Raw genomic sequence first — 27952 nt, 5'->3', positions numbered from 1 at the left:
TGTGGGCTTTCAGGGAATGTCAACTGCTTAAAGGATGGTTGGACTTTAAGACACAATTTTTTTTTTGTAAAGACTAGTGCATTGTTGTGCACATTCACCAAAAAATGGTTTTCATTAGTGTCAACCACGTTCATAGGTCCCTTCACAACACTGCATGTTTTGCATGCCTCCTTAGTCCAGTGATTCTCAATTTTCATTCTCTGCACATTTTGTATATCTTCCTTACTAAGGACACTTGATTCAGATCATCATCTCATTAACAGATAAATCCATGAACTGATCCTTGTGTCAAACAAGAAATATACAAAATGCGCAGGGCGTTAAGTGCTTGAGGATCCGAATTAAGATCCACTGCCTTAGTCAAACGCTCCTTATTCAACTCATGAGCTCATTAGCAGAGACTCCAGGGCCCAAACTCAGTCCTGCGTAGCTTAGCTTCAACTTGCCTCAAAAGTAGCTTCTATTATGATTATAATAGTAAACATTTGAAGTGCATCAAAACCACAAACCTCTTGCCTCTTGAACGATTTTATTTTTAGCTAATTCAAATGCTGACTACTGTAGCAAGAGCTTGATTAGCTGGTTCGGGCATGTTTAATGGCCCGTTTCCACTAAGTGGTACGGTTTGGTGTGGTTCAGTTTGCTTTAATGGCTGTTTCCACTGTCAAAGGGTACCTAAAAGTGAACTGTACCGTACCACTTTTTGGTCACCCTTTGCAAAGGGTACCAACACGCCCAAAGGGTACCACAAGGTAAAGCTTGACGCACAGCTGAACGCTATTGGTTTACAGAGATGCATCACTCGCAGAAGCAGGAGAATGAAATCAAAGGTAGCGCCTTTTTTAAAAACACAGATGAGACACTACACTGTAATAATATATACATATAATAACAAGCCATGATCGACCTGAGCTCTAACAAACCTTGTCGTTGTCTTGATGAACAGCCACAAAGCCAAGAAGAACAAAATCTGCTGTGTCCTGTTGTTGTTTTACAAGCCCTTCTAAAATTGCGAGCGGGTTCACTTTCTCCAGAGAGCTCACTGCACATCTTCATTTGAAATAACAAACTTTTTGAGCTCATATTAATAACTTATGATCATTGAAGCACTTCTGATATGCGATCCTTTCAGAAAGAGACAAACGCGAAAGTGAAGTGCAAAAAAAACTGAGAAGTAAAAAACAGCAGTAAATGATGCTACCGCAACCTAAAATAGGAACAAACTGCCATGTTTAACTATTATTATCACCTTTTATACTGTTATGAACTCAGAATGATGGAATTACTTTCTAACAAGAGGTTACATGTGCTGCTGAAGATGACAGACGCAGATGAGAGGTTTGCACTGACTGTGGGCTCTATTGTGTTGTTTTTGAACCCAAATAATGACCAAATGTATGCTGTGTGTAGTTTTTATGTTATTGATAACATATCAGAGACTGTAAGGGTCTGTATGTGTTCATATATGTTGCATTTATTAATTTATTTCATATAATTGCAGAGGTTACAGTAGGCTGTTTGGCTATTTGATCATTGATCTGCAGTTACAATCCAACTATGTTCATAGAAAAGTTAGTAATGGACATTTATACACAAGTATTTATGTGCATAAAGTGTCTGTTTTGTGAGAAGTGCTTCTCATCTGATATGTGAACGACCCATACAGCTTTACTGTGACATTTCCTTCAGTAAAAATGACATAGTCTTTTGTAAATCACCCCCACCAAAAGGGTACCCTATTGACAGTGGAAACGCAGGCTTGATAAAGGTGACCCGTACTGAACCTTTCAGTGGAAACGGGCCATAATTGGGGTAGGAGCTTAACTTTGCAGGACAGTGGCCCTCCAGGACAGAGTCCATGGGGACGGGCTTCAGGAATGGGGTTGAGAACCACTGATGTAAAGAAATACAGTTACCTATTTTGTTGCCTTCATCCTGCTCTAGGGCTTCCTTCACGCGGTTAGCCCAAGAGTCAAAAGACTCAGCGCGAACTTTCAACCGATGCAACATGGCCAACAGTTCATCCAGAGTATAGCGATACCTACATATAGGAGAGAGCATATACGACACTTCCTTCAGAACACTCGTCTTGATGCCAGGTCTGATATTTTATTATTTAAATGTTTTTTATTGAGCATTTAACTTTAAGGATCTCATATCTGATATCGACTTTTACACTATACACAAAACAATTCAAAGTAGAAGTACTGACCCTAAAAAGCTTATGCTTACAACTGTGCAATTTTCAATGAATGAGGAAGAAACAAGCTTTTGCATCCTTTATGATTTGTAAACATCAGCAAAATATAAACATTTCAGCATGACTCTATTGAGTAGAGCCTTATTCCTCCATTGTGCTTCTGAAATAGTAAGTTGCTTGGTGTCCAATTGACAATTCATGTTACAGTCACTTTTCCATTGATGCACAACTCGCATTAACAAGGTAATATGCCAACTCTCTTATACGGCAGACACAAATGCATATATCTGATTCATATCAGATTTGATTCCATATATAAATAGGGTATGAAACCAATTGTAATCCATGTACTTTTTTCAGCTTACACATTTGCCTGTTATATCCAATCTGTGCCACATAAAAGGAAAAAGACTTAATTGGGTCATTTGAATCATGAAAAATGCTGCCTAAAAGCACCAACAGGTGTGTCAAATGTGGAAAATCACTCTAAGACATTCTACAACTAAAGACTTCATATTCAGCATGGAGAGTGTGAAAACAAGCCTTATATACACAAACAGACAGGGCTAACAGATCTGATAAAATCTGCATCAATTAGTGAATTAGATCTAAAAACCCACAACAGGGAACGTTACTATTTTACCTGAGGTAGAGTTTTTCACTCGGGCAAGAGCAGAGGTCCTGGGCATGATAGAGGCAGACGAGACGCTCTGGGCAGTTCGAACATGCCAGAGCTGAGAGGAAGCAGGTGGTCTTACATTTGTCACACTGTCGTTCATCATCAGGCAGCAACTCAAAGGCCTCCCTTTCAGCTTCCTTGATGCCCTAAGAGATAACACCACAGAACAAAAGGCAGAAATTAAACATATGGAAGTCAATTTGTGTGTGTTTGTAGATTATGGTAGCCAAAAAGCAACTGCAAATGTAAAACACAGGAGAGCACAGTGTTGGCACGACTCCCGTGGGAAATATAAATAAACAGTGTTCGTACATATTCTTACTACTAAAATTACATGACTTTTCCCTGACTTTGAAGAAAATATTCATGACCTAATGCTTCATATATTGTCTATGTATATGTGGTCAATAAGAAAAAAAAATGCACATTTGAATATTTTACAGCATATAGTAAAACACACAACAATCCATGTAGCTTATATTTAATTTCTATGTAAAAATTATTTAGATAATGCTTACTTTACATTGTTAAAGTAATATGAGAGCATGTGACTGGCCAATGATAGAAATAAGTAAACATCTAACCCTACCATTAAGCATAAATTTATTCACAAAATATTAGAATAACAGAATATTGCTGAACACAAATGATAGACCTAAATGACTACAGAACTGCATTGTATTAATGACAAAATGACAATAAAATACAACTAAAATGTCATAGCATTAATAATAAAGTAAATAAGTTTTATTTTTGGTAAAACAAAAAACAAATTATGATGATTTATAACTTCTTACTAGATTTTTTTAATTTAAAAGGTCAACAACTTGGTGTTTAAACCAATAAGTAAAAAATGACTGCCTTATGCTGATATTATTGTGATTACTGAATAGCATCCTTTCATATCAACACTAATGTGTTACACAAAAAAATACATAATAATAATAAAGGTAAAATCCATCTACTGTAAAAACTAAAGAGTACTGTGGGCTCATGAGCTCCGCTAGAATGCAGCACTCACTCAGTGTGGTGCTGTCAGCATTAACCCTCATGTAAGAATAATATTTGAAAATGGAGAATGTGGCATTATTTTATAAACCCTTTCAGCTCGACTCAAATAAAATATAGCAAACAACACAACTGTAAATTCAGCTGAGAGTGTCACTGGCAAATATCTTCTTGAAAACGTCCAATAAGAGTAAAATAAATAAATACATTTTTTTTTTTGTAAGTAAGTAAAAGTAAAATTCAGCAAATTTAACAGGTTACAAGTTAAGCATTTTGATAATAACAGACTTTCTTCTTCAACATATTTTTGTCAAAGTCAGTTTCTAAAAATAAAGAGACAGCCAGGAAGTGCAGAAATATGAGCACCTGAATACACCACATGAAAAGATACCCGTTATCTAGCCCTCTATGTAAACTTAACAAAAACGCTGGCTTGTGTCTTCACAAGATTTATAAGAATAGTACAAATTAGCACCCACAGTATCTTACCTCTGCAGTTAGAAATTGTTTCCTGAATTACAATCAATGAAAGTGAAGAAGAGACTAAGCTAAAACTACAAGTTGTTTTTACCGCACGCCGAGAACGTCACAAGAGAAAGACCATGCAATTGTTTTTGAAATTGAACCAATATTATCAATTAAAAGTACAAGTATACATATATTTGCCAATAAAAGTCCATGACAACTTCAACAAAACAGATTAGAAGGTAAATAAAATAAATAAATAATAATTTCTTATTTATAAAAACCACAATCCTCTCAAAAGCTTTGTTTTCTACTCTACAAATAATATACACTGTACATGAAACTTTACTTCAGATCTAGACACTACTTGTTCCCGTCATTTATAGTCCTCTCACCCTTTCCAGTAGGCTTTTGCGTAGTTTCCTCTCTTCCTGCACTATGATGAACATCTCCCTGTGTGTGGCGGCTGCCAGGTTCAGATCCAGCTTTTCTGGGCAGGCCGCCATCTTGCAGGTGAGTTCCTCTTGAGAGAACACACAGTAGCGCCTCAGCTGCCGGTAATGCTCAATACAAGAGCGCCCTGTGGGCAACTAGAACAGAAACGGAAAAAGCAACAGACACATTATATCACAATACACGGACTTAACAAAAATCCAAAAGGATTGATTCAAAGATCCTGCTTATTCTTGCACACATTAGTTCATATTTACACAATTAGAACTAAATCAAGGTATTTATTTACCCAATCTGCAGTGCAGAAGTTGACAGCTTCGGCAAAGTTATATCCCTGATTAAAACCGCTGTGGTAAGCTCGTGGAAAGGTGATGACAAACTCCCCAGCACACTGATTGGTCCGAACCACCTGTCAATCAACATGAATTATGTCTTGAGCACACCAACAAATCCACTTACATACAGAACACATATTGTTGTCTTATCACATTTAAACGATAAAGTAACAATTGTATTTTAAAATAAATAAAAACTATATATATATATATATATATATATATATATATATATATATATATATATATATATATATATATATATATATAGGCACATATTAACATTTTTTGACAATACATCATAAACCAGCTGAATCAAATTCACTTCTTAATTTAATTTTGCGCTTTATTTCCGGCCATATTTGGGATTTTTTAAATAGCAATGGCTTAACACAGAATTATCTTAAGTGCACTACTGAAAATTGTGAGTGAGTGTTACAAACCGGCACTCCATGACTCATGAGTATATTTGGGTTCATGATGGTGACTAGCTGGTGGAGCAGGTCTGGCTGGAACTCAAATAGCTCAGGTGTGAGTTTCTTCATCACCTCCTCCAACTTCTCTGCAGCTGAACATGGAACTCCATACCATGTTTTGGGCTCGCCCCTGAAACATAGGATGCATCAGAAATGACTTAAACTACAAAAGAAGCAAACAAAGCGCACAATGCCAGATCTTTTCAAATACAGGCTGGCTGAATCAATCTAAGCACCACAATATCATCTGTGTAAAAAGAATACGTTGAGTTCTATTGATTTAATAATAATATTTTTTTTTAAATAATAAATTATTTTAAAAATAAAAAGGATGATAAAAAGAACTGCAACAAGGATTTTGAGCAGAATCTGTGAATTTTGGTACATGTTTGAATACATGAATACAAGTATGAACAATTATTTTGGTGTGCTTAACATTTATGCAATTGGCAGATACTTTTACCCAAAGTAAATTACATTTTCTATTGAAGGTAGGGCTGCATGAGTAATCGAAAAAAGATCACAATCTCGATTCGACTCTACACAAGATCTTAATTCAGCTTTTCTACAAATCAGCCAATTATATTTTCAAGGTCAGAAGAGAAGCTTAAAGGCGGTCGCACAAGTCTTCAAAGGAACACGAACACCTTCAAATGGAGTTAAAATGATCACATACTGTATTTATAAGGTATAATTCACCCAGATATATAATTTCGGTCTTCACGTAATGATGTATTCATGGCCGCAAAATCTTACGTGAGCTAGAACGCGTGCATGGACGCAGCACGCCAATGACGGCTACTTTAGTGAACAGAACCTGCATAGGTTGTGAATAACACGTAATAAAGTTGTAAATAATGTTCAGTTTGTTGAACAGAGCGATGGTTAAAGAGCCGCGCTAAAAGAATGATTAGTACGTGTATGTTTTTTTCCTCAGCGTGACGGCAGCCATGATCCACACTCGAAAGTGAAAATGAAACTGGCCGCACATCATTTAAATGATCATTTCGCATTTTACAGTTATGATTATAACAAACATTTGATATGTTTTTTTCTTCGTAGTGAACACAGTGTTGTGCATGAAAACACATGTTTAACAGTGTCAGTATATCAACCCTAGCCTGTATAATGCTTAATTTATTGCAAGAAAACTTTAATCTGACATTTTTGTCAAAATTGAGTTACTGACATTCTTATTAAATGACAACTCATTAACATTATGGGATGTTTTTTATAAGTTGTTTACATTAACACTTTTTTTAAACACGTTACACAAACACTGTTTGCTATATGGATTACAAAAAATTTGAAGCACAAAATCACTCAGAACACAGATAGAATCTTATAATTCCAAGGTGACGATATGTTTGAGAATTAACAATAATAATAGCCTACTAAGATTAACCTTTATTTTACATTTAAAGAATCGTGAGAAAATCGTGATCTTGATTTTAAGCAAAAAAACATTGTGATTCACATTTTAGCCAGAATCGTGCAGCCCTTATTGAAGGTTCACATTTTTATCAGCTTTTGCTTTCCCGGTTAATCAAATTCAACAAATTTAGCATTGCAAGGGCCATGCACTACTATTTGAGCCAAAGGAAGGCCTATAATAGCACATCAAATGCTGAGTTTTCAACTTCGTTTACACCCAAGCTTAGAACTGTCCACTTGTAATTGTAATAATAAAAACACATACTAACTACTAGGTGTAAAATGCAGACATGTGATCACAGAGGACTAAAAAGTAGGAAAATGAGTTCCAGATAAATACTACAAAGCATATTAACATAAAAGCTTATGTATTACCAGTGTAAATAATTGATGGAGTAACTCCAGTGGTCCTCTATGTGCCAACAGAAAGCAGAGAACACCATGCCCACATATAGCCATGGCACCTTCATGCCAGAGATATCTGCATTGATGTGGCACAACAATGACTGTTCCAACACTGGCATAACATTTAGGTTCCAGCCGCTGCGGGCATATTCCTGCAACAGAAACAGAACAGAGTAGTTCATTTAGCAGACGCTTTTAAATCAAAAGCGACTTACAAGTGAGGATAAAAGAAGCACTTCGAAATCAGCAGATAAGCAGTTTATAAATAAGTTACTTGTCTACGTTTTTTTTTCCTCAGTTTACCACTCAAAACATCTGAAACGGAAAATAAGAGTAACTAACCTCTTCCTCCTCTGATAATTGTCTCTTGCCGTTGTTGACAGGAAAACCACTACCAAATTCTTTTGAGTGAATATCGGCACCATATTCTACAGTTACATCTTCTTCAATACTGCTAACCAACCTCCAAAACTCCTTTTCAACCAGCTCTGTGGGAACCATCTAAAACCATAAAAACCAACAAAGAACAAATTTAATGTGATTCATACATGTACAAAGTGCATCTGTGGGATCTCAATGCTGATTAAAGGACAGAAAAGCACTCACATGGACAGGCATGTTGAAGTAGTCTGCTTTGAAAGTGTCGGCCATTTCACCGAAGCTCTGTAACGTGTACTCTCTTGTGGCCTGTTCGAAGCCGAATGCCTCTGATGGCTTTTTACACTCCTACACAGATAAAACACACATTTATAATTAATCACTAGATTGAAAATTTATAATCATGCTATATAAAGAGTTTTAGGGTTTATGCATTTCTCAGTCAATAAACATACACAACTAACAGTTACCAAAAGGTCCCACAAACAAAAGAGATTTCCAATAAACACATCTTTTATAACAACAGAATGATGCAAGATTATTTTCTTGGCAGGTCTCCCTCACCTCTGCTACGCATTTGGGACAGCGCCAGTTGCCCTTGGGTGGGTCTGTGAGTGGAGGTATCAGGCAGAATGTGTGGTAATTATCATCACACCCATCACAGAGCATCAACTTCTCGTCCTCATCCCCGCGTCCACACATTCGACACACAAACGAGTCCACCTGACAGAAAATTCATTGTGAAGTATGCAATTTTAAACATGTTTGTCCTCAAATAAAAACTAGTCTAAAAATTCACGTCTGTCACACAAACAAGATGTGATTACATGTAGCATTACTTGCACAATCATTTTTATCTGTATTTCATTCTGAAGTGAAGAACGCAACAGTTACTACATCTACAATAAGTATAACATTAATTTGTCTCGAAACATTGAAAAGAACAATGACAATGGTCCCAGTATATTTCAAACTAAATCAAATAATAAACTGAAACTATGTGTTTTTGAGTTAATTTTGTCAGTTTGCAACAGCTCACCAAAGCAAATTTTTCAGAGGAGGGGGCTTTGATTTTGCTGCTAAACACCTTTGAGCCAACTTAGTCATGGCACATCTTTTCTACGGGTTTGCGCACACCATAAGTGTCATTCAGTGTCTGTCGGCAGCAAATAGAAAACAATGACATGGCACACTGCGGTGGCACTTTTCGGCAGATGTTTATGAAACTGTTCTTCATCAGTAACAATCATGTTTGGGAGCAAATTTAGGGACTATCACACAAGTTTAAGAACATAACACTGAACATGCTTTTTAAGTGTAAAATTGCGAGGTATACAACATTGCCCATTTGATTGACTTTAGAAAAGAGCAGTGCACTGTGCTTTTTATGTTGCAAGACAACCACTGAATTGACTGTCTTGGTGATGGAGCATGTGATATCAGGCACTACAGATTTATACTTTAGCCTGGCGCCACAGACCTTCGCTGACTTTGCGCACACGAAATGGACGAGGCTTTTATACTCGACACGTTCGCTGTTGTGATATCCTTTAAAACAACATAGGGCAACAAAATCAAATAAAAAAACAAAATCAGACAGATAAAAAGAGAAGAAGGAAGTTCATGTTATTAATATCATTTAAGATTTTAAAACTAATTATTTGTATTATTTTTTTTGAATTTATTTTATTTCTTATAAAGATTTTCATAGCCATTCAAGATTTTTTAATCAAACTTTTTTTTAATCAAACAAGAATAGCAGCCAAAAAAATTCACTTACGAAAAAATACTTTACTAATTAAACTTAATTACTGTCTGGCTAGTCTGACCTCTACTTATTTGCTAAAAAGGCAATAATGGTCCAACATTCCTAACCATTTTCACCAATAAAGTTTAAAAAATTAGGCCACCAGTATATTGTAAACCGATAGGTTCAAATATTTTTTAACTATTAAACTGTTTTAGATTTAAAAAAAAAAAAATTATTGTAATATATACATCAGTGTAAAAACTATGAATGGTGGAAAAACATATTCTGTAATTGTTTATTAAAACCACATATGTCTCCACTTTTGCCATGGCCTCTTTGGTTTTAACAAACTTATCCCTCAACTTTTAAACAAAAACTTTCCTCCTTTGCCACAGCTGTTGCAATTTCTAGCCAATAACTATTGTCCATCTGGTTATCCCTATTATCAAACATGGATTTATACTAAACTCAAAAGAAATGCAGCACCATGCGAACTGTTCGCTTGAGTCTCAAATATTTTTGTGCGCTCAACCAGTCAAAATCATGCCACGCGCACACAAAACAAACGTCTGCAAACAGATGACAGGGTCTTGTGGCACACAAAATGCTCATGGCCAATAGAAAAATAATGATAAAAAATGCCTCTTAATGCAAAACACTTTATGTTATCAGCCCTAAAGGCACTTTTTACCTTATTGACTTCCATTTATACGAATGTGAATGTGTCAGACCCCTAACACAAGCTTGTGTTACAGGCTTTGCAAATAGCTGCATACCAATGTTCAAGCTTGGTGAACTGTGACCTGCGCATTTGCATCATGGAATGCCTCAGACTAATAGCAGATCAAAACTATGTAAAATTTGTGTCGTCCAACTTAATTGTTGCATAATTAAACTAAAATGTGAGAACAGCTAAAGAAGGCTCAGTGAGTCCTTTCTGGTGTCTACCATTAACTGTGTACTGAATTTCATCTGCTTTAAATGTTTATTTCTTCTGCTTACCACACAAGTTTGTCTGAAAAATTTTAGGGAAAACGGCTATTCATGTCTATAGTAGAAACAAAAATACTATAAAGTGTTATGTAGTGTTATGAAGTGAAAAAACAAGTAAATAAAGGCAGAATTATAATGTCAATTTGCTTTTACTCCGACTAAATCAAATTGCAAGTTAATAGCTACTTATTAAGCCAAATCCCACTTCAGAAGCGCACACAAGTCAAATCAAGTCTGTATGTCTTAACTTACAAACTGTGGATTATTGAGGTTGCGTCGGAGTCTCATGGTCATCTTAGTGCAAGGCTCATCACTGGGATCGTTAGGTTTGTCAATATGACTTTTGTCATCATCGACATCCTCCTTGATGATGAGATTTGGGGGTGGCGGTGGAATGTCTGGATCTGATTTTGTAACCGCCGTCTCTGCAGGCTCATCCTTCACAGCACTGTCCCGCACAATTACAGTCTGCGGCAGATCATCTGGAAAAAATCCATGACATTAAAAAGTCTGAAATTTGTATTGGTCACATTAATGAACAACAAATTCAAATATTTAATGACAATAAAAATCTTATTTACATAGCACAATTTTTTACTTTCATTGGAAAATGTGCTGTAAAACAAATAAACCGAAAGGGAAATCACAGACAGGACTACAACAAACAAGCCAAGAAACAGATACACCTCCTAGAAGCCGAATGCCTTTAAAAAAAAAAGTTTTTAATCTAGAGTTAACAATACTGGTGGATTGTGCATGTCCTATTGACACTGGGAAGGCGTTCCAAAGCCTGAGGGCAACAATACACAAACCATATATTTAAATCTCAATTTGGGTATACACAACAGATCCTGATTAGAGAACTGAAAGGGTTTGTAGTCAGTAGCTCACCGAGTTGTACCATTTAGAAATAAGAAAAATCAATACATAAATGTAAAATTTTAAGACTCTGAAATGAACAGACAGCTAGTATAAAGCTCATATGATTGGAGTAATATGCTTCCTCTTTTTTTTGTCTCAGTCAGAAGACGGGTCATTGCATTTTGGACAAGTAGCAAGACTGCTCAAAACAGCGAAGTCTTCAGGCTGTTCTTTTAAACAAGTGTGTTGAAACTCAACATTGTAGAACGCAGGTTCTCCAGGTCCATGATTAGTATCCCTGGTATAGCAATTACTATATCTTCAGAGTGTATACAGGAATCAGAGAGGAAAATTCAATACCTTTTAAGACATTTTTTAAGACTCTACAATATTTCAGGACCTTATAACCACTTTAGGTTTCAACCGGAAACACTGGCGAGATTTTAACTTACAGTATATTTACTAAGTATTAATGTAAGAAACAAATCCAAAACTAAAACATTATTATATAATGTTAATTTATAATTATATACTAAATAAAAATCTATTAAATATATCTAATTCAGCAAGTTTGGTAGCAGTAAACTTGGTTACTGCAATAAAGCAGCAGGTTTTCAATTCTAGTAGGATTTTATTGATTTCATAAACTACACCACATCCTGACATTTGCAGATTTAATTCAGGCATACAACCATCTGATTAATCAACTTTTAATACATTAAGACCTCGCAGACACCCTGATCTTTTAATGAACACCAAGTACATTAAAAATGCAGACACAAACCTTTCTTCCGCGTCTTGTCTCGAGGTACAAGACCAAGGCCCATCATTTTAGGTCCAGCCCCATAGATCTGTAGCTTTTTCAGCTCAGGGTTCTTCTCAATGTCTTCTTCTGTAGGCTCCGGCTAATGGGCGCAAGTGAAAGACTGTAAGTGAACTACAGGGACAGGGATGACGATACATCACAGATGTTTTTTTTTCCGTTCCCATAGACTTAAAAAGCCACAACATAAAGCTTGTCTATGATGGAATGCAACTTCCATTACATTAAACAAAGCTTTTGCCATGAGGAACCCCCGAGTAGTTTTGTGCGTTGTGGTAACGCATCAGAGTAGTAATCATCCTCGCACCCCATCTTTTCCTAATTTATCATAAAATATTTTCATGCTCAAATCACATCACTGAAAAACCACAGATTTATCTAAAGCAAAATTGGTGAGACACAACTGAAGACCGTTAAAGCAAGAGCAAACATGCATGAAGTTAGTTTTGTGCCAAGTCTGACTGCTATCAAGAGGGGGAAAGCAATTATGCATTCATGTACTCTTAATACTGAATGGTAAAGCTAGATGTGAAGTCTGTCATTAAACAATGTACTAAATGCTTTTAAAGTGCAATAAAGTCTTTATCTATATTCAATAAATATTTTGTTCAGTTTATTTATGTTTTAATGCCATATCAGCAGTATTGTCTATAGCAGGGGTTGGCAAACTCAGTCCTGCAGGACCGGTGTCCGCTTTAGTTTAGCTGCAACACTAATCAAGCATACCGGAACCTGCTAATCAGTAATAATAATAATAATAATATTTCCTCACATTTATATAGTGCTTTTCTGGGCACTCAAACTGCTTTACACACATTGGGGGGAATCTCCTCATCCACCATCAGTATACAGCATCCACCTGGATGACACGACAGCAGCCGTTTTGCACCAGACCGCACACCACACACCAGCTAATTGGTGGAGAGGAGACGTGATGAAGCCAATTCTGATGGGAATGGTTAGGAGGCCATGATGGGCAGATTTGGCCAGGATGTTTGGCCAGTTTCTTTAAGATCACTAGAAATCTATAAGCAGGTGTGTGTAATTAGAGTTGGAGCTAAACTGTGCAGGACACCTGCCCTCCAGGACCGAGTTTGCCCACCCCTGATCTATATTCATGACAACATTGGTAATATATATTCTATGCATAAATTATAATCATAACAGTTTATTCTCAAATAAGATCTTTCAGTTTAGTCAATGATAAATATTCAAAGTTTTTTTACAGAAGACACCTTATTAAACATATTATATAATAAATATATCTTCATTTAAATTCACACTATGAAATAATTTATAAATAATTAATCTAAAAAAAAATTATTTTACCCACACAGTCACACAATAATACTATGATAATTTGTCATCAACAGCATCAACATTATGAATATGACCAGCAATAAGTACAAACATACTGCAATATTTACGTACTTTGATGAAAAATTGACTGACAATGCTAATTATTTAAGTTATTTACTGATACTGACCTAATCACACTTAAATTCCAAATCACCAGTAAACTAGTTTACCCAGTATAAATTGCTAAATGCTAAAGCATGGACAGATGAATGAGCTTAATAGCCAGATAACTTTGTACTCTTTAAAAACAAACCTTTGCTGTAATCTTGACGCAAACACCATTTTTTTTACAAAATAAACAACATGAACAAGCCATAAAGAGAGCAGCAGTGACATTGTATTATAGCATATTATAGATAGGAAGTTATTTGCTGCCCAAAGATGGGCAAGAAGTCCACCACCACCACCAAAGAGGAAATGTAAGCAAGCCAGTATTGCTAAAAGTGAGGCATGAAAAGCAAACTGGCATGAATTAGTTGAACGACAGACATTGAGGCAGAGGGAATGAATGCACAAAGAAATAAGCAAAAGCAACAGCTGAAAGATGAGAAACCAGAGCATCTATGTGAAATCAGACACCCAGCTAAGCGTGAACAACAGCAAGAGCTTTTTTTTGAAAGCATGAGAGAATGTTAGGGAAAGAAAGAAAGAAAGAAAGAAAGTGAGGGATAGGGAGGAAAGGAAAGAATAGAGGGAAGGCAAGAAAGAGGGCTAGAAAGAGCGAGGCAGTACCGAGGAGATGTGTTGAGAGCCAGTTGTAAGAGGGTGGTGAGTTGGATCCTCGGGACCCTGCATGGGGAGACAATAACCAAAACAAAATGGACTCCAGAGAGAGACAGGAGGGGAAAAAAACAACAACCATGTGCGACAGGACAGAGCCAATCCAGGGACAGTAGCCTCCTAAAAATTTGTAATTTCATGTTTTAAGTGTGTTAAAACACTTAAATGATTAATATCATTAAGACAAAAACATCAAGTAATCCTGTATCAGTGTGAAACTGCACAACCATTCAGTTGAAGCAGTTTGATTTATTTGTCGTAATTGCACATGATTGTTAAACAGATAACATCTGTTCATCAGTTTCTCAATAGATTTAAAATAACTTAAATAGCAATATATACATATTTTATGTAAGATACCAGTGAAAAGTTTGGACACCCCTTCGTATTTTTTTGTGAAATAACCCAAATGTATAGGAACCTGGTAACTAAATAGCCCTTTAACTGGAGATTTTTCAGGAACATATTCAAAACCAAGCAGTAAAAAAATGTCATACACCAGCGACAACGGCAGAAGGCGATCAACAAATTAGTATTTTTTGTCATTATTACGAATTTTTACAACAAACAGACATACGTTTTAATAAATTCATAACTGCATACATGTTTTACTGTCATGCTTAAGAAAAAAAAAAAGAAAAAAAAAACGCTAAAATAAAACCGCTAAATTTCGCTATCTATGATATCTAATAATAACTCTTGTATAGCAGTCCCACAGCATTCTGACACTCGAATACCCTGTCAGAAAATTCTAGAGCGTGGGAATGGGCTTTTTACAGTGTCTGGTAGAATGTTACTATTGTTTTGATGTGTTTACATAGATGAATATAGCCATGGTGTAAATGCACAGTTTTACGATCTTATTGCCACATTATATTGTTATGATAACAATGTCTTCAGTGATTTCTTGAAGATAACTACCAAAAATTAAAGCAACTGGAAAAACTACAGCAGTCGCGATCGTCTATCTCATATGAAGCATGAGATAGTGATGACTAGCCATGGGACCCTAACCGTTCTCAAGGTATACCGCAGTTTGTAAAAGTCAAGGTTTTGAAATGGCCACAATTTTCTGTTATACGTTTTCAAGGTATGTGTAAATTTTTCTTATTTACTTTTCTGTAGATCTCCATTCAAAGATGCAATTTTTAATAATAAAAAAAAAAACTGTTATTAAAACTAAGACAGCAAAAGTCAATGATTCATTTTATTTATTTAGCCTGACATGTTTATTACTCCAAAATATTTTAAAGGTTCTATAGTGCTGTCCCATTTCTTAGGGTTAAATTTTGAAGCCTCGATGAACACTAGATTTTAAGGGCCAAGGGGAAGGGGTACAAATATAGAATTGGGATTGGGCCATACTGTTAGCTTCAAACAATTGTTTCCACGTTCTCGTGTTAACCCAACAAGTATAAAACACTGACAGTTTTGTTGCACAAGGCATGATTAAAATACAAACCCCAGGCTATTTGATTGGCCACAACATTCCCTAATGAGATTACAACAATGAACATCTTTCCCCTTATTTTTAAGCTTATCTAAGCTTACATTAAACATACTAAAACCGTAGGACTCTTACTTTGATGTGAACAGATGCTGAATGGCGCTATGTGCATACACTAAAACTTTGTTTAGTCTTTTAATAGGTGGCGTGTGTGTGTTTGTTATGAGGTAACAAACACATGTAGACTGCTGAGCATAGATATTTACATTAGATATCGCCTGTTTCTCGGATTGTTTGAGAAGTGCGAGTGCTCTGAATTGGGCTCAGGCATGGTTCACTTGACCAGCCCTGGCCCGGTTGGAGGAGATGTGCCAGAGCACGGTTCACTGGGCTTTGGCGCGGTATGTTTGTGTGAGTGTGAAACGCACCTGAGCCCGAAACTAAAGCAAGACGTGACTTTTAAGGGACTGTTTGATATGGATTTATTAATCATTCTTATTGTGCAATGAACACAAACTATCAGAGTTTAATAAAGACACAAACCCCTTACTGCACGACAGCTGCATCTTCAGCAAACCTCCTAATTTTCTGCAGCACGAGGACTTTGATTGTTTATGAGCGTCAAAAGTGGCTGATCTGTTCAGCGAAATCTTTGACTGTGTGTCACTGCATCCCGACTAAAACAATATAACTAAAGAAATTTCCACTTTGCTAAGTGCGAGCGCTTCTCTACTAAACAGCGCATCATGATGACGTAAGCGTGTCCAGGCCCAAATGTAATGTGATTGCGGGATGTCGGGGAAGACGGGAATGGGACAAGCGTGCTTTGGCCTGGTTCAAGGCAACTGTGCATAGTGAGAGTATGCCTTAATTGAATCAATGCACTCTAGGGCACCTTTAAATGCCAACTACATTCCATTTCTTATCAGCACTGCACATTTTAGACTTTTCAGATGTTTTTTCTGGGATGACTTTTAACTTTTCACACGTACCAATGGAAGATGCTTATAATTCACATAATAAAATTAGGCACAATTCATTTTGGTCAACAATACATGTTTAACATAAAAAAGTATTCATGCATAAGAATCATCTTCAACAAATCCAGTCAAGCGTGTCCAAACATTTTCCTGGTAGTTTACTAAATGTTATTGTTGAAAGAAAGGACAACCAATGTTAAAGAGACAACAGAAGGTTTTTCTCCAAGTCTGAAAACTATGAAGATGTTTGTGGTTATATCATACTACAAATACGTTTATCATTGCTAATGCTGTGAATCCATTAACCAAGCTAAAGTAATGGAAAGGCAAATTAAAAAGCCAAACACTTGCAAAATAAATAGTGGGAAATGACTGGGATAGGAATTGAATATGTAATGAAACTTTTAGGTTTATTTATGGTCAATGGTTTTAAATAGACAGCACAACGAATGAAAAGCAGAGAGTGATCGAAAGAAGAGAGAGAGAGATGAAGAAAAGATGGACAATGTTTTTTTTTCTCTTTTCTTTTAACTGCACAGGGAGCGAAGCATGCTAGGAAATGCCTTGAGAGCATGGTCAATGCTAATCCAAAAGCGCTAAAACAAAGCAAATACTTGGATGAATCCTTTAACACTGGCCAGCTCTACAGCAATTTAAAGCTAGGGTTAAAACTATCAGTATGCATCTATTACATTTACTCAAAATCAGGCTTGGACTAGTAGATTTTGGACCAGTTTAGTGGCATTTTAGGACATATAACATGTAAACATTGATTTTTACACATAACCTACATTTGTAAATAATACACAACACTTTGTCATCACTATTTTTTTTTCAGTTTAACAAAACATTTAAAAAACAGTGGTAATATCACTCACCTCAGGCTGAAGGCGATTGGCCCTTCGTCCATAGCTGCTCATCTTGGATGGTGGCACTGACTGACGCAAAGGAATGGAGTGGGGTTTGTATTCTCGGTCTACCTCATCACTGTCATATTGCCTGGGTTTACGTGGCTAGATGAGTAAAACAAACACATTCAATTGCTTCAGAGAAAATTGAGCACATATAACAAGCTTATTCAGATTAAAAGACAAGCCCATGAGTCCACTTTGTAATTCTAATTTTAAACAGTTTATTAATTCTAATTCATGTTGTGATATACATATATAGATTATGCATAGTCAAATACTGTCTTTATCTAATACAGAGCAATTGGATTTCTTTGTACTGATTTAAAAAAATGTACTGTGATGTACATTTATGCATTTGCTCAAAAGAACAAATGTCCAGTTATCAAAGCTAAACAAACTAAAGATGAAACAAATGGATACATTTATACGACAAAAAACAAAGAAAATGTATTAGAGCGAAACAATTGTGTGCATTTAAACTTATTCAGTGATGTGTATAAAAATTAAGTAAAATGAAAAGTAAATCAAACACCATACCGGTAAACTGGCTCCAGACTGGAACAACTCAAATGGATACACAATCCTCTCATAGTGGGACCTCAGGAGAGAGCCAATGTTTTTACCAGGAGGATAACCGAGTTTCTGTGCCACACGAGCCCACCGCCTTTCCTTACTCACAGACTCAAAGCCCCCTTCCTCTGTGACAATCTACCACACAAGTCATAAAATGTGTGAGTTATGGACTCGAATAATTGTATTTTCAGTTCATGCTGTTGTATACAGTAGACCCATGAAACAGTTAGGATGTTTAGTAAACGTCAATACAAGTACTGCTAACCATCCACCATCTTGTTTTGCCATCATCAAGTCTGTTGAATTACAGTGACTCGATAACTTAAAACTGCCCTTATTTTGTTTTAAAATAAAAAATAAAAAGATTATTCACAGAATATCAAGCAACTTGTAACCATTCAATCAGTTCTGATTGGTCTACCACTATTAGCATGTGTCGTAAATTAAACTTTCATTAAAAAATCAGACTTTCAGTACTGAAGGCTTAACCAATCCACAGCATTATCCTCTATTAAGGCTAGACACCACTGATATTATCTAGAAATGGCTGTCTTTTAACTGCTACTTGAAGCTTTAAATCCTTTAAGAATCTTTTGTTTTGAAACGGTGGTTCAGAGCATGCAAAAATTTAGCAAGGTCATTTCAACTTTTTGAAATGCTTTCTGTGAAGCAATTGGTTCAATGAGAGCTTCAAATATTTTCAAAAGTTTAAAACCATCACTAAACCTAGCATTTAGGCCTGAGCCCCATGCAGAAAAGTAAAAAAAAAGGACTGCACGATATTAAAAAATATTTTGAGCTTTTTTTTCTGTGATAAATATTTCAATATGAATACGGTTTCAAAGGCTATATTGAATAGCATTATTTGACGGTTTTCTGGGGAGTCTAACAGTATTCAGGTGCAGAAATTAAATACTGCAAAAAATGCTTTTCCTGCTTTGTTTTATCTTGTTTCTAGTCCAAATATAAAAAAACTTCTTAGAGCAAGTAAAAGAAATAGTGTTTCATTTTCACTGTCAGAAGAAAATATGATTGTTTTCTTAAAACAAGCTAAATTTTCTGCCAGTGGTGTAAGTAAAATGATCTTTCAATTTGGAAATGTAGATACTTTGACTACAAACAAGACAAAAAATCAAAGTAAGAAAAATTATTTCTGGCATAAATCATATAAATTCTGTATACATACAGTGATTAAACATTGTTCTGTAGCTCCTGCTCTACTATAATTCACTCAACATTGTGATGTGACTATTGCAGATATAGATATCATTGCGATATCAATGCTAAAACGATATATTGTGCAGCCCTACTTTTTACTAAAGTTTACATTTTCTTGTGATTCCATTTGAATCAATCTGCAATAACAAGTATATGTTCATGGCAGGGTTGGAAATAAACCAGGGATTGGTGCAAAAATGTGACCAAAATGAAATTCTGCTCTCTTGCTAATTTTCTCATCACACTGCAGCCACAAAGCAAGTAAAAAGTTCATTGTTCAGCTTGAATGATTGTAATGGGATATTACTTTAAGTGAATAAATCACACAACAATAAAAGTTTTGTCTTAAGTACAAATTCTGTTCAAAATGGTCTTGATAGAATGAGCAAAATAAACAATTGTGGGTGTGTGTATAAAGCAGATGTTGTTTGTGGGTAGCTAATCAAGACCGATGGGTCACATTATGCAAATTTCTAACAGATTTATGTAAATCCTTTATGGAAGTGAAACTAGAATTACTGGAAACTCATTTCAGCAGTGCAGAAACTATTCTTTTTTTTTAATCCAAGGTCATTTATTGCGTACTTAGATATAAACTTTGCTGACCTAAACCATATACACATAGTTTCGTTGCACATTCCATAAAAGGTAATATAAAAAAAAAATTAATTGGACATAAATTTAATAAAAGACAGCAGCATTCACCTTGGCCAAGCTGAACAGATCCAGAATACGTCGCTCTAAATTGGGGATCTTCAGAGAGGATCCCTGGATCTCCCAGAACTTGGCAATTCTGTCTAGGTAATTCAGCTTTACTCGTGTCTCAGCCTGAGAACAAACAGATGTATTAAAGTGCTTAGTCAACATAAGATCATCGAGGTCATGCTTCATGAAGTAAGACGGGTGTGTGATGATTTCAGCAGGAAGCAGCTCTGACCTCTAGCTCATTGAGCCTCTGAATACGGGGTGTGAAATGAAAATTGTCCACCTCCACAGCAAACGGTGGCTGCCAGTCCTGGAAAAAAAAAAGAAATGTTTGCTTGAGGTCATGTTTACACAACAATGATGCAGCCAAAAATGGAAAACTTTGCAAGGCCAGTATTTTGCAACTAGGAAAGTAATGATGTGCAGTCAGTGGCTCTGTGCTGGTGCATATGTAAAATTTTGGCAGAGATGCATCTATGCTGCTGGTTGTAATGCAAAGTAAATTCTCATTTTGCTGATGAAGAATTAGCAAACGAGCACCAACACTACTGCTATGTACTTTTTGGTGCTTGCCTTTAATCTGTACTTCCCTAAGCATTTACTGTCCACATGCGTGACATCAACGTCTCAAAGACTCTTGTGTTCGGGTTTTAACATGGACAAGACAATGGTGGTGCTTTCAAATACATCCACTTTTTAACTTTTTCAGACTAAAACATTTTAAAGTCACAAAACGCCACTATTGTTGTGTAAATTAACAGGCAAAGACATACAGTCATATGACATACAGACATATAGCTGAAAACCTTTTCCTGTCAATGGGCCCTAACTTGCAAAGCTTAATTATTTTTAAAACATTGCAACCTTTAAGGTTTAGATCAACCAAAGGAAAACATTCTGTTAAACACAAAATGTAATATTTTGAAGAATGCTGATAATTGAATCATATTAGGAGCCGATCACACAGAACACAAATTTCTGCTCTAAGAACATGAGGCACACCGCACTGCATATTTTTGTTGACAAGAAGAAAATGAGTGTGCTGCGCTAGACAATCACTGAATCATTTTGTGATGTCATACAACTCTGGATAAATTGAAACAGTGACCACTAGTCTCGATACCATCAATACAGGCCACGATACTATATCACCTGAAATATTACAATACCTAGTAGTATCGCAGTACTGCATTAATTCATAACTCAAATCTAGGAAATGTAGTAAATTGTCAGAATTACTATTTTTATGTCATATTACTTAAACTCTATTCAGAATTGAAAATAAAGGAAAATATTGTTGTACAGACTTTCTCTGCTTTTTTGTATATACTGTGACTCTTTTGTTGTAATTGCAATAAAAAAATTATCAAATAATTGATCACGCCATACACACAGTTAAAATAAAAGTAAAATAAAGTGGTCTACTGATTATTTGTTGACACAAGAGTTTGAGCATTTTTGTGTCTTTTCCGCATACAACATGTAGTAGTACCGTTAATGAAAATGCTACTGTTTACAAACTACAGTGGCACCGCCAATATTTTGGAGTCATAGTATAGCAAGTGCTACCGAAGTACCGGTAAACCGTGCAGCCCTAGTCTCTCACTCTTTAAATGTCTCTATAGTTTATAGCATGTTTTGACATTCTAAACGCTGCTTTCACCTCCACAGAAACCCTGCCTCTACTTTTCTGTGGAATGCACAAAATCAATCACGCTATTAAATACGTAAATAGACACGTGACAATTTTGAGTTTACTTGTTTCATTCGTGCGTCAAATTTACTTCACAATAGATGCGGATTTACGTCAAGGGCAAGGCTCCTGTCTGCCCGGTCACTAGCTTTGTTGCTAAATGGCTAACATGGATTTTATTGAGATATTAGCTGTGCTTTATGTGCTTTAGAAAGACTGAAAAACAGCGTATATTTGTTCGGAGTGCACTAGATCCTTGAGGTGCACTCAGCTCTGTGAGTTCATCAACTCCTCCAGAAACTATATCTGAATGATGGAAGCTTTCAGTGGTGCATCACACCAAGCCGAGCCCAGTTTGATGAACTGTTGTCCGGTGTCCGCAAGAGCATTTCCACTCGGGACACCAACAACAGGTGCTACCTTATAATCTCACCCCTACAATAGAAAGCTCCTGATTAGTTAACGTGGCGCAAAAATCCGTAGAATTTTTCTAGGTTTTCCAACTCGAGAATCATTCGCGTGTATGACGCTGCTGGATGTCTATTCGTGTCTTTGCATTGACTTAACATGTAAATCATTTGCGCTTGATGCTTCATCCGTGTCTGGTGTGAACGCAGCATTAGAAAACCATTCAGAAAAGGTGTCGCTCATTGCAAAAAGCACAATCTGTGTAATCACCCCCTTAGGGTGAATGAATCTTAAGTCATCACATACAACAGGGCTCAAAATTGCAACTGTTTTGGTCGCATACATGCCTAAAATTTAATCTATGTGACCTCAAAATTTATTTTGGAGCATTTGTGCGAGTGCATACAGTTTTTGCCGTGCAAACAGGTTTCACTATAAATCATTTTAAAAAAATCATGCAGAATGCATCTTCTTTGCACCTGAAATGCAAAGCGCAGAAATCAGGGATAATTTTTAACAGTTGTCGAGTCAACTTGCTGCGGTAAACAAAGCCTGCAATGCTTGCCCTGCGTTCAAGCTCTTCTTATTGGCCAACTGCTCGAGAACTGAATGTGAATGGATTGGTTAATATCAGCTGTCAATCACTAAGTCAATGACAGGGAGCTATAGCCACAAAAGTGTAAAGCGCAGAAGATGAGAAAATTAAAACAACACTGACAGATTTTGTTTTAGAAACCTCCTAAAGTAACAAATAATGGCACATATGATTAGTGATAATGTGGTGAACGTAATCCACCATTTACACTTTTCGAAGAGTGGATAAAAGACTTCCCTTGGGTAAAAGTTCACTTCGAAAATGACTCGCCATAAAGCCTGTGTAGTTTGCAGGTAACAGCACCACATCTACACAATTTAAGTGTCAAAGGTTCTGTTTAATCCTTCATTTAATTGTCAGAATGCTGTCAGCCGCGCAAGTGGCTGGCAGCTATATGTAAAATGTAACATCGCGTACACATCGGAAATGGCTTGCATTCACTATAATTAAACTAATTTATTCAATTATTTTTAAGTTAGGAGCGCCATACTACCAAGCAAAAAGGTTAATTTTGAGCCCTGAACAGTCAACTGTTTTAATAACCTTATTTTAATGTGTTCTTTTATGCTCCACAGTGAATCAGTCATGCAGGTTTGAAATCCACTTGTTGAGTCATGACAGATGGAAAACTGTTTTGGATCCAAGCTGCTACTCAACTGAACTGAGAAAACAGTTGTTTATGAACACCTTTTAGTCATATTAAAGTGAATCACTTACAAATTTATGGCGTATACTACAGTCTCTGAACTAGCTGCATCATAGACATCAATATTTCACCCGTAGGTAGGCCCACACGGAATCTGCGTGCGCAGAATTCCGCAGATTTTTAGTCCATCAATAATTCTGTTTATTTACTTGAGTAAAGCCTGATTTATACTTCTGCGTCAGGTGACCGGCGTAACCCACGGCGCAGGCAACGCGCGTGGCTGTGCATTTATACTTCCTGCGCGCTGTCTCTGTCGGTCTGCATTAACACTTCCGAAACGCTAGTTGGCAGTGAGGTGTAAATGTTCCTCTGTGTCAAGTTTCTTCGCTACTTTTTTGCATTTCCTGAACACTTCCGGGATGTACAAGTGGCTCAAACTCGCTCATTTTGAGGCAGGAACCGGCGGACGTGCGACGTGTAGTTAAATTTTTTGAGAGGTGCACGTCAGCGACGGCGATGGCCACGGCGAAGGGCTATGCGTCAGCGCCGTAGCATACGACGGCGTTTGACGCAGAAGTATAAATCAGCCTTAAGTGTGTGTAAATCTGTATTTATTCAGTTTTTTTAATCAATTAAAGTAATTTTATTGACTAACATGAAAATGTACATCAGATTTATGTACAATGCAGTTTGTACAGTCATATTTTCTATCTTTAGTAGAGATATTACAGGGCTTGAAATTGCGACCATTTTGGTCGCATAAGCGCCCGAAATTTTATCTATGCAACCTTAAAATATATTTGGGAGCATTTTTGCGAGTGCATAAAATTGTTGTGCGCGACCAGTTTTTACTGCAAAATGTTCAGCACATGCGCGGATTTGGGAGACATTCACGCAGAATGCATCTTTGCTCTTGAAATGCGAAACGTAGTGCTCAGGAATGGTTTCAAACAGTTGTCATGTCAACTTGCTGCAGCAAACAAAGCCAAGTCTGTAATGCTTGCCCCGCCTTCGCGCTCTTCTTATTTCCCCACCACTGCTCTAGCACTGAAATATCAGCTGTCAATCCCTTAGTCAATGCCTTCTGGCTCGGGATGACAGGGAGAGCTACTACCGCGCAAAACTGTAAAGCGCGCATCTAAAGTTACAAATAATGACACATCTTACTAGTGATCATGTGCTGAATGTTAATCCACCATCTACACTTTTTGAAGAGTGAATAAAAGACTTCCGTTGGCTTCAGGTACGCTATGATAAGTCTGTGGGATGGAATTTTCAGGTAACTGTTTGCCACATTTAGCACGAGAGGTTCTGTTTAATCCTTTATATAATCGCTAGATGCTGTCCGCTATGCAAGTGTCTGCTATATGTAAAATGTAACACCACGTACACCATCGCAAACGGAATTGCGCCGAGAAAACTAATCGCTACTCATGAAGACAGGTATGGCTATTAACATGACATATGCATATAATAAGGTACAGTATATACATAAACATCAGTGCAATATCAGACACCATCCGTGAGAACAGCACAGTTATATGGTTAACAGATTCATTCATGTCAAGTAGTGCGTGCAAGGCTGGTGAGCGCTCCATATAGCTTTTGCTCACTCAGTTATGTTACAGAAATGTATTTTCTTGTGATAACGGGATTTCGTTAAGACATATTTTCCTCACGCTTGCATGTATATATTTTTTTGCTTGTTAGTTTAATTACTGTTGATTTTAAATGCAATAAATCTGTTTGTATAAAACTTGTAGTAACGGTGCTTAAGTGCGACTAAATTTTGGCTGATGCGTCTAAATTTTTAAAGTAAGACGCACCGGTACCGGTGCCAAGCAAAAAGCTTAATTTCGAGCCCTGTATTATATGATTTATTACAGATTTATTGCATTTAAAATCAACAATAATTAAATTGTATTATATGAGAGACTTGCTTTGTTTACTAATAAAGTGAAACTAATTGGATTTGCATTTTAAACATTAAATAAAAGTTAAAAAGGTATTGCTTTTTATTTCATATATAAAGGTTTTAGCTATGATACTTCCAAAATCATTCCGCAGATATCCGCAGATTTTTAACCAAAATTCTCAGCAGAAATAGCAAAAAACGTCCGCAGATTCCGTCTGGCCCTGCCAATAGGGTATATGCGGACAGCAGAAGTATGTGGATGGACTTCCGATGAACTGTATACCATTACAAAATCGGCAAGCTGTGATCTTCACTGGCTGAGGGATATCTGATTTAAAGTGGGTCTCAAATTGTACAAGAAGCACTACATTAAATTACATTTTCCCCACCATGTCTTTAAAATATGAACATTTATTTTACCCTAGTATATTCAATGGAGCTTATGCGCTAAACTGCTAATCCTGACGGGCGCGTGCGTGTAAACGGATTTATTTCTTGTTTTATGATTGAGCAATCAAAATAAATGGCAAAGTCTATTCAACTGATTATATTTTAATTGCATTACAATGTTGATGCTGTAAAAGGAACTGTATAAAATGGAAAAAGTCACATTAACCGTTCACCGGAAGTTTATCAGTATGGGAAGAAACACTAGCTCTGCATATACCCTATTTACAAAAACGTAATCCCTTTCTGGCCATCTGATAGTTTCATTATTAAATAAGCATCCTAATATGTATGATCACGATTTTCAAAAGTGTAAGTACAGAGCTCTGTAAACATTCATTAGTACCAGCCACTTCCTTTAGTTTGACAGAGTGGTTGGGACCCGGAATCTGCATCAGATGATGTCAGACTTAAGAACCGGATAACATGATGGTGAGTAAATTGTAAAAGAATTTATAGAACTATACAGAAATCTACAAAAATGTCCAGTCAAATTAAAAAGCCATAAGATAATTACGGGTGGTGGACGAATCTTGCATATTCCAGACTTTTCTGCTATTGGACGGATTTTGGCAATATATCCCAATGGATCTGCAAACTCCTCCCATGATGGTTCAAATACTGGACATTCAGGTGGTGGAACAAACTCCTCCCCTACATCCATCATTCTGAAAAAAAGAAAAACTGAAGTTAAAACCATTTTTAACCTACAAAACGATAAGAAAAACATACCTGCTGGCTTTCTTCATACAACAAGAGTCAAATGAACTTGCACAAGATTAATTTTATTAATTGAATAAAAAAAGCTGGCATAAATCGAGTTGGATTTTAAAAATTACCTTGATTAAAAAACAATCATACAAGATACAAAAAAACTGACCATATGTACACTAGTGCTAGATTAATGGAGTACAAATAAATCATCTTCTTCAAAATGAAGTACTAAAACCCAGTGAAACATGTCTTGATTAGACATGGGATGATAACCGGTTTCAGGATTTACTGCGGTTTGGAAAGGTCAAGGTATTAAAACCGCAAAAATGTTTTGTTAAACCATTTACAAGATGTATGTAGAGGGCTTTTAAAGTGTTTTAATATGTTGTAAGGAAATCTGTGTTTTTGAAGCTAATGAAGATAAGTAGAAGTCAATGGTTTATTTTAATTATGTAGCCTGACATGTTGACTGTTCCAAAATATTATCTTTCCCAAAAAGTAACATTGTGTTAAATGGAAGAATTTTTTTTACTAAGACATGTAAATATATATTTACAGCAGTTAACAATATTGTGACACTGTGATACTTTTATCCAAGTTTATCATACCGTCAGAAACTTATACCGCCCCATGCCTGACGTAAGTCTTAATGAAGAATCCATTTAAATTATCTAAAACTTTTGAGGACAATAAAAAGTCACTTTGATACAAAGAGAACTGAAACTCATTTCTCAAAACTGCACTTAGAAAAGAACAATATTCCACTTTAATTATAATGAAACATCATTCCCTTTAATAACAAAAAAATCCCCTGCTTTTGACACAGCCTTCCTTTGAGTCTGAGAACAGACAGTATGGGGGAGGGAGTGAAACATTTAGGCCTTGTCTGGATTCTGAAAAACAAATAAACCTCCAGAGCAATTTGGTTCATCAAACGTGCACATTATAAAAGTAAAACATGGCTTATATCTATAAGACTATACGACACTTAACAAAACCTACACTAAAAGTCCATACTGTCATCTTCCATGTTGTGAATTAGAGCACAAAATGATCACGTGACGTAAAACGGTTCACACTTCATTTTCTAAGCTAAACCACTACATTAACCTTTAATCAGATAGACGAGACTTATGAAAATATCCTATGTGTATAAACAGTCATAACCTAGTAGTATTCACTTGTCTCCCTCAAATGATATATGGATCAGATTATCTTAAATTGAGCTATTCGATTATATTTTGTTCTTGACAATGGTTTGACAGAATAGTTAAAAACGATGGTCGTTTCTCTCAGACTCT

General features: G+C 36.2%; 1 protein-coding gene across 6 annotated transcripts in view; it reads right to left on the bottom strand.

The window, feature by feature from the left end:
* Window positions 1-27952, bottom strand: part of kdm5c (lysine demethylase 5C) — a 43082-nt gene that overhangs the window by 13983 nt on the left and 1147 nt on the right. For 3 of the 6 annotated variants that reach the window (XM_068222957.2, XM_068222956.2, NM_001123234.1), the window contains exons 2-18: window positions 26455-26605; window positions 20466-20543; window positions 20234-20356; window positions 18275-18445; window positions 17705-17839; window positions 14352-14408; window positions 12222-12342; window positions 10829-11058; window positions 8398-8556; window positions 8062-8181; window positions 7798-7956; window positions 7426-7607; window positions 5584-5746; window positions 5095-5214; window positions 4748-4942; window positions 2844-3025; window positions 1917-2041 (exon numbers count right to left, since the gene is read on the bottom strand). In XM_068222957.2, coding sequence (XP_068079058.1) covers window positions 1917-2041; window positions 2844-3025; window positions 4748-4942; window positions 5095-5214; window positions 5584-5746; window positions 7426-7607; window positions 7798-7956; window positions 8062-8181; window positions 8398-8556; window positions 10829-11058; window positions 12222-12342; window positions 14352-14408; window positions 17705-17839; window positions 18275-18445; window positions 20234-20356; window positions 20466-20543; window positions 26455-26604 — 2470 coding nt within the window. In that variant the 5' untranslated portion in view covers window position 26605. The remainder of the gene's footprint in view (window positions 1-1916; window positions 2042-2843; window positions 3026-4747; window positions 4943-5094; window positions 5215-5583; window positions 5747-7425; window positions 7608-7797; window positions 7957-8061; window positions 8182-8397; window positions 8557-10828; window positions 11059-12221; window positions 12343-14351; window positions 14409-17704; window positions 17840-18274; window positions 18446-20233; window positions 20357-20465; window positions 20544-26454; window positions 26606-27952) is intronic. The other 3 variants (XM_073909468.1, XM_073909467.1, XM_017357332.4) reach the window with 1 other exon arrangement.

The sequence above is a fragment of the Danio rerio genome, chromosome 8, assembly GCF_049306965.1.
Source record: "Danio rerio strain Tuebingen ecotype United States chromosome 8, GRCz12tu, whole genome shotgun sequence".
Lineage (NCBI taxonomy): Eukaryota > Metazoa > Chordata > Actinopteri > Cypriniformes > Danionidae > Danio > Danio rerio.
The sequence above is the reverse complement of the archived record's forward strand: the minus strand, read 5'-3'. Positions and strand labels throughout refer to the sequence as shown.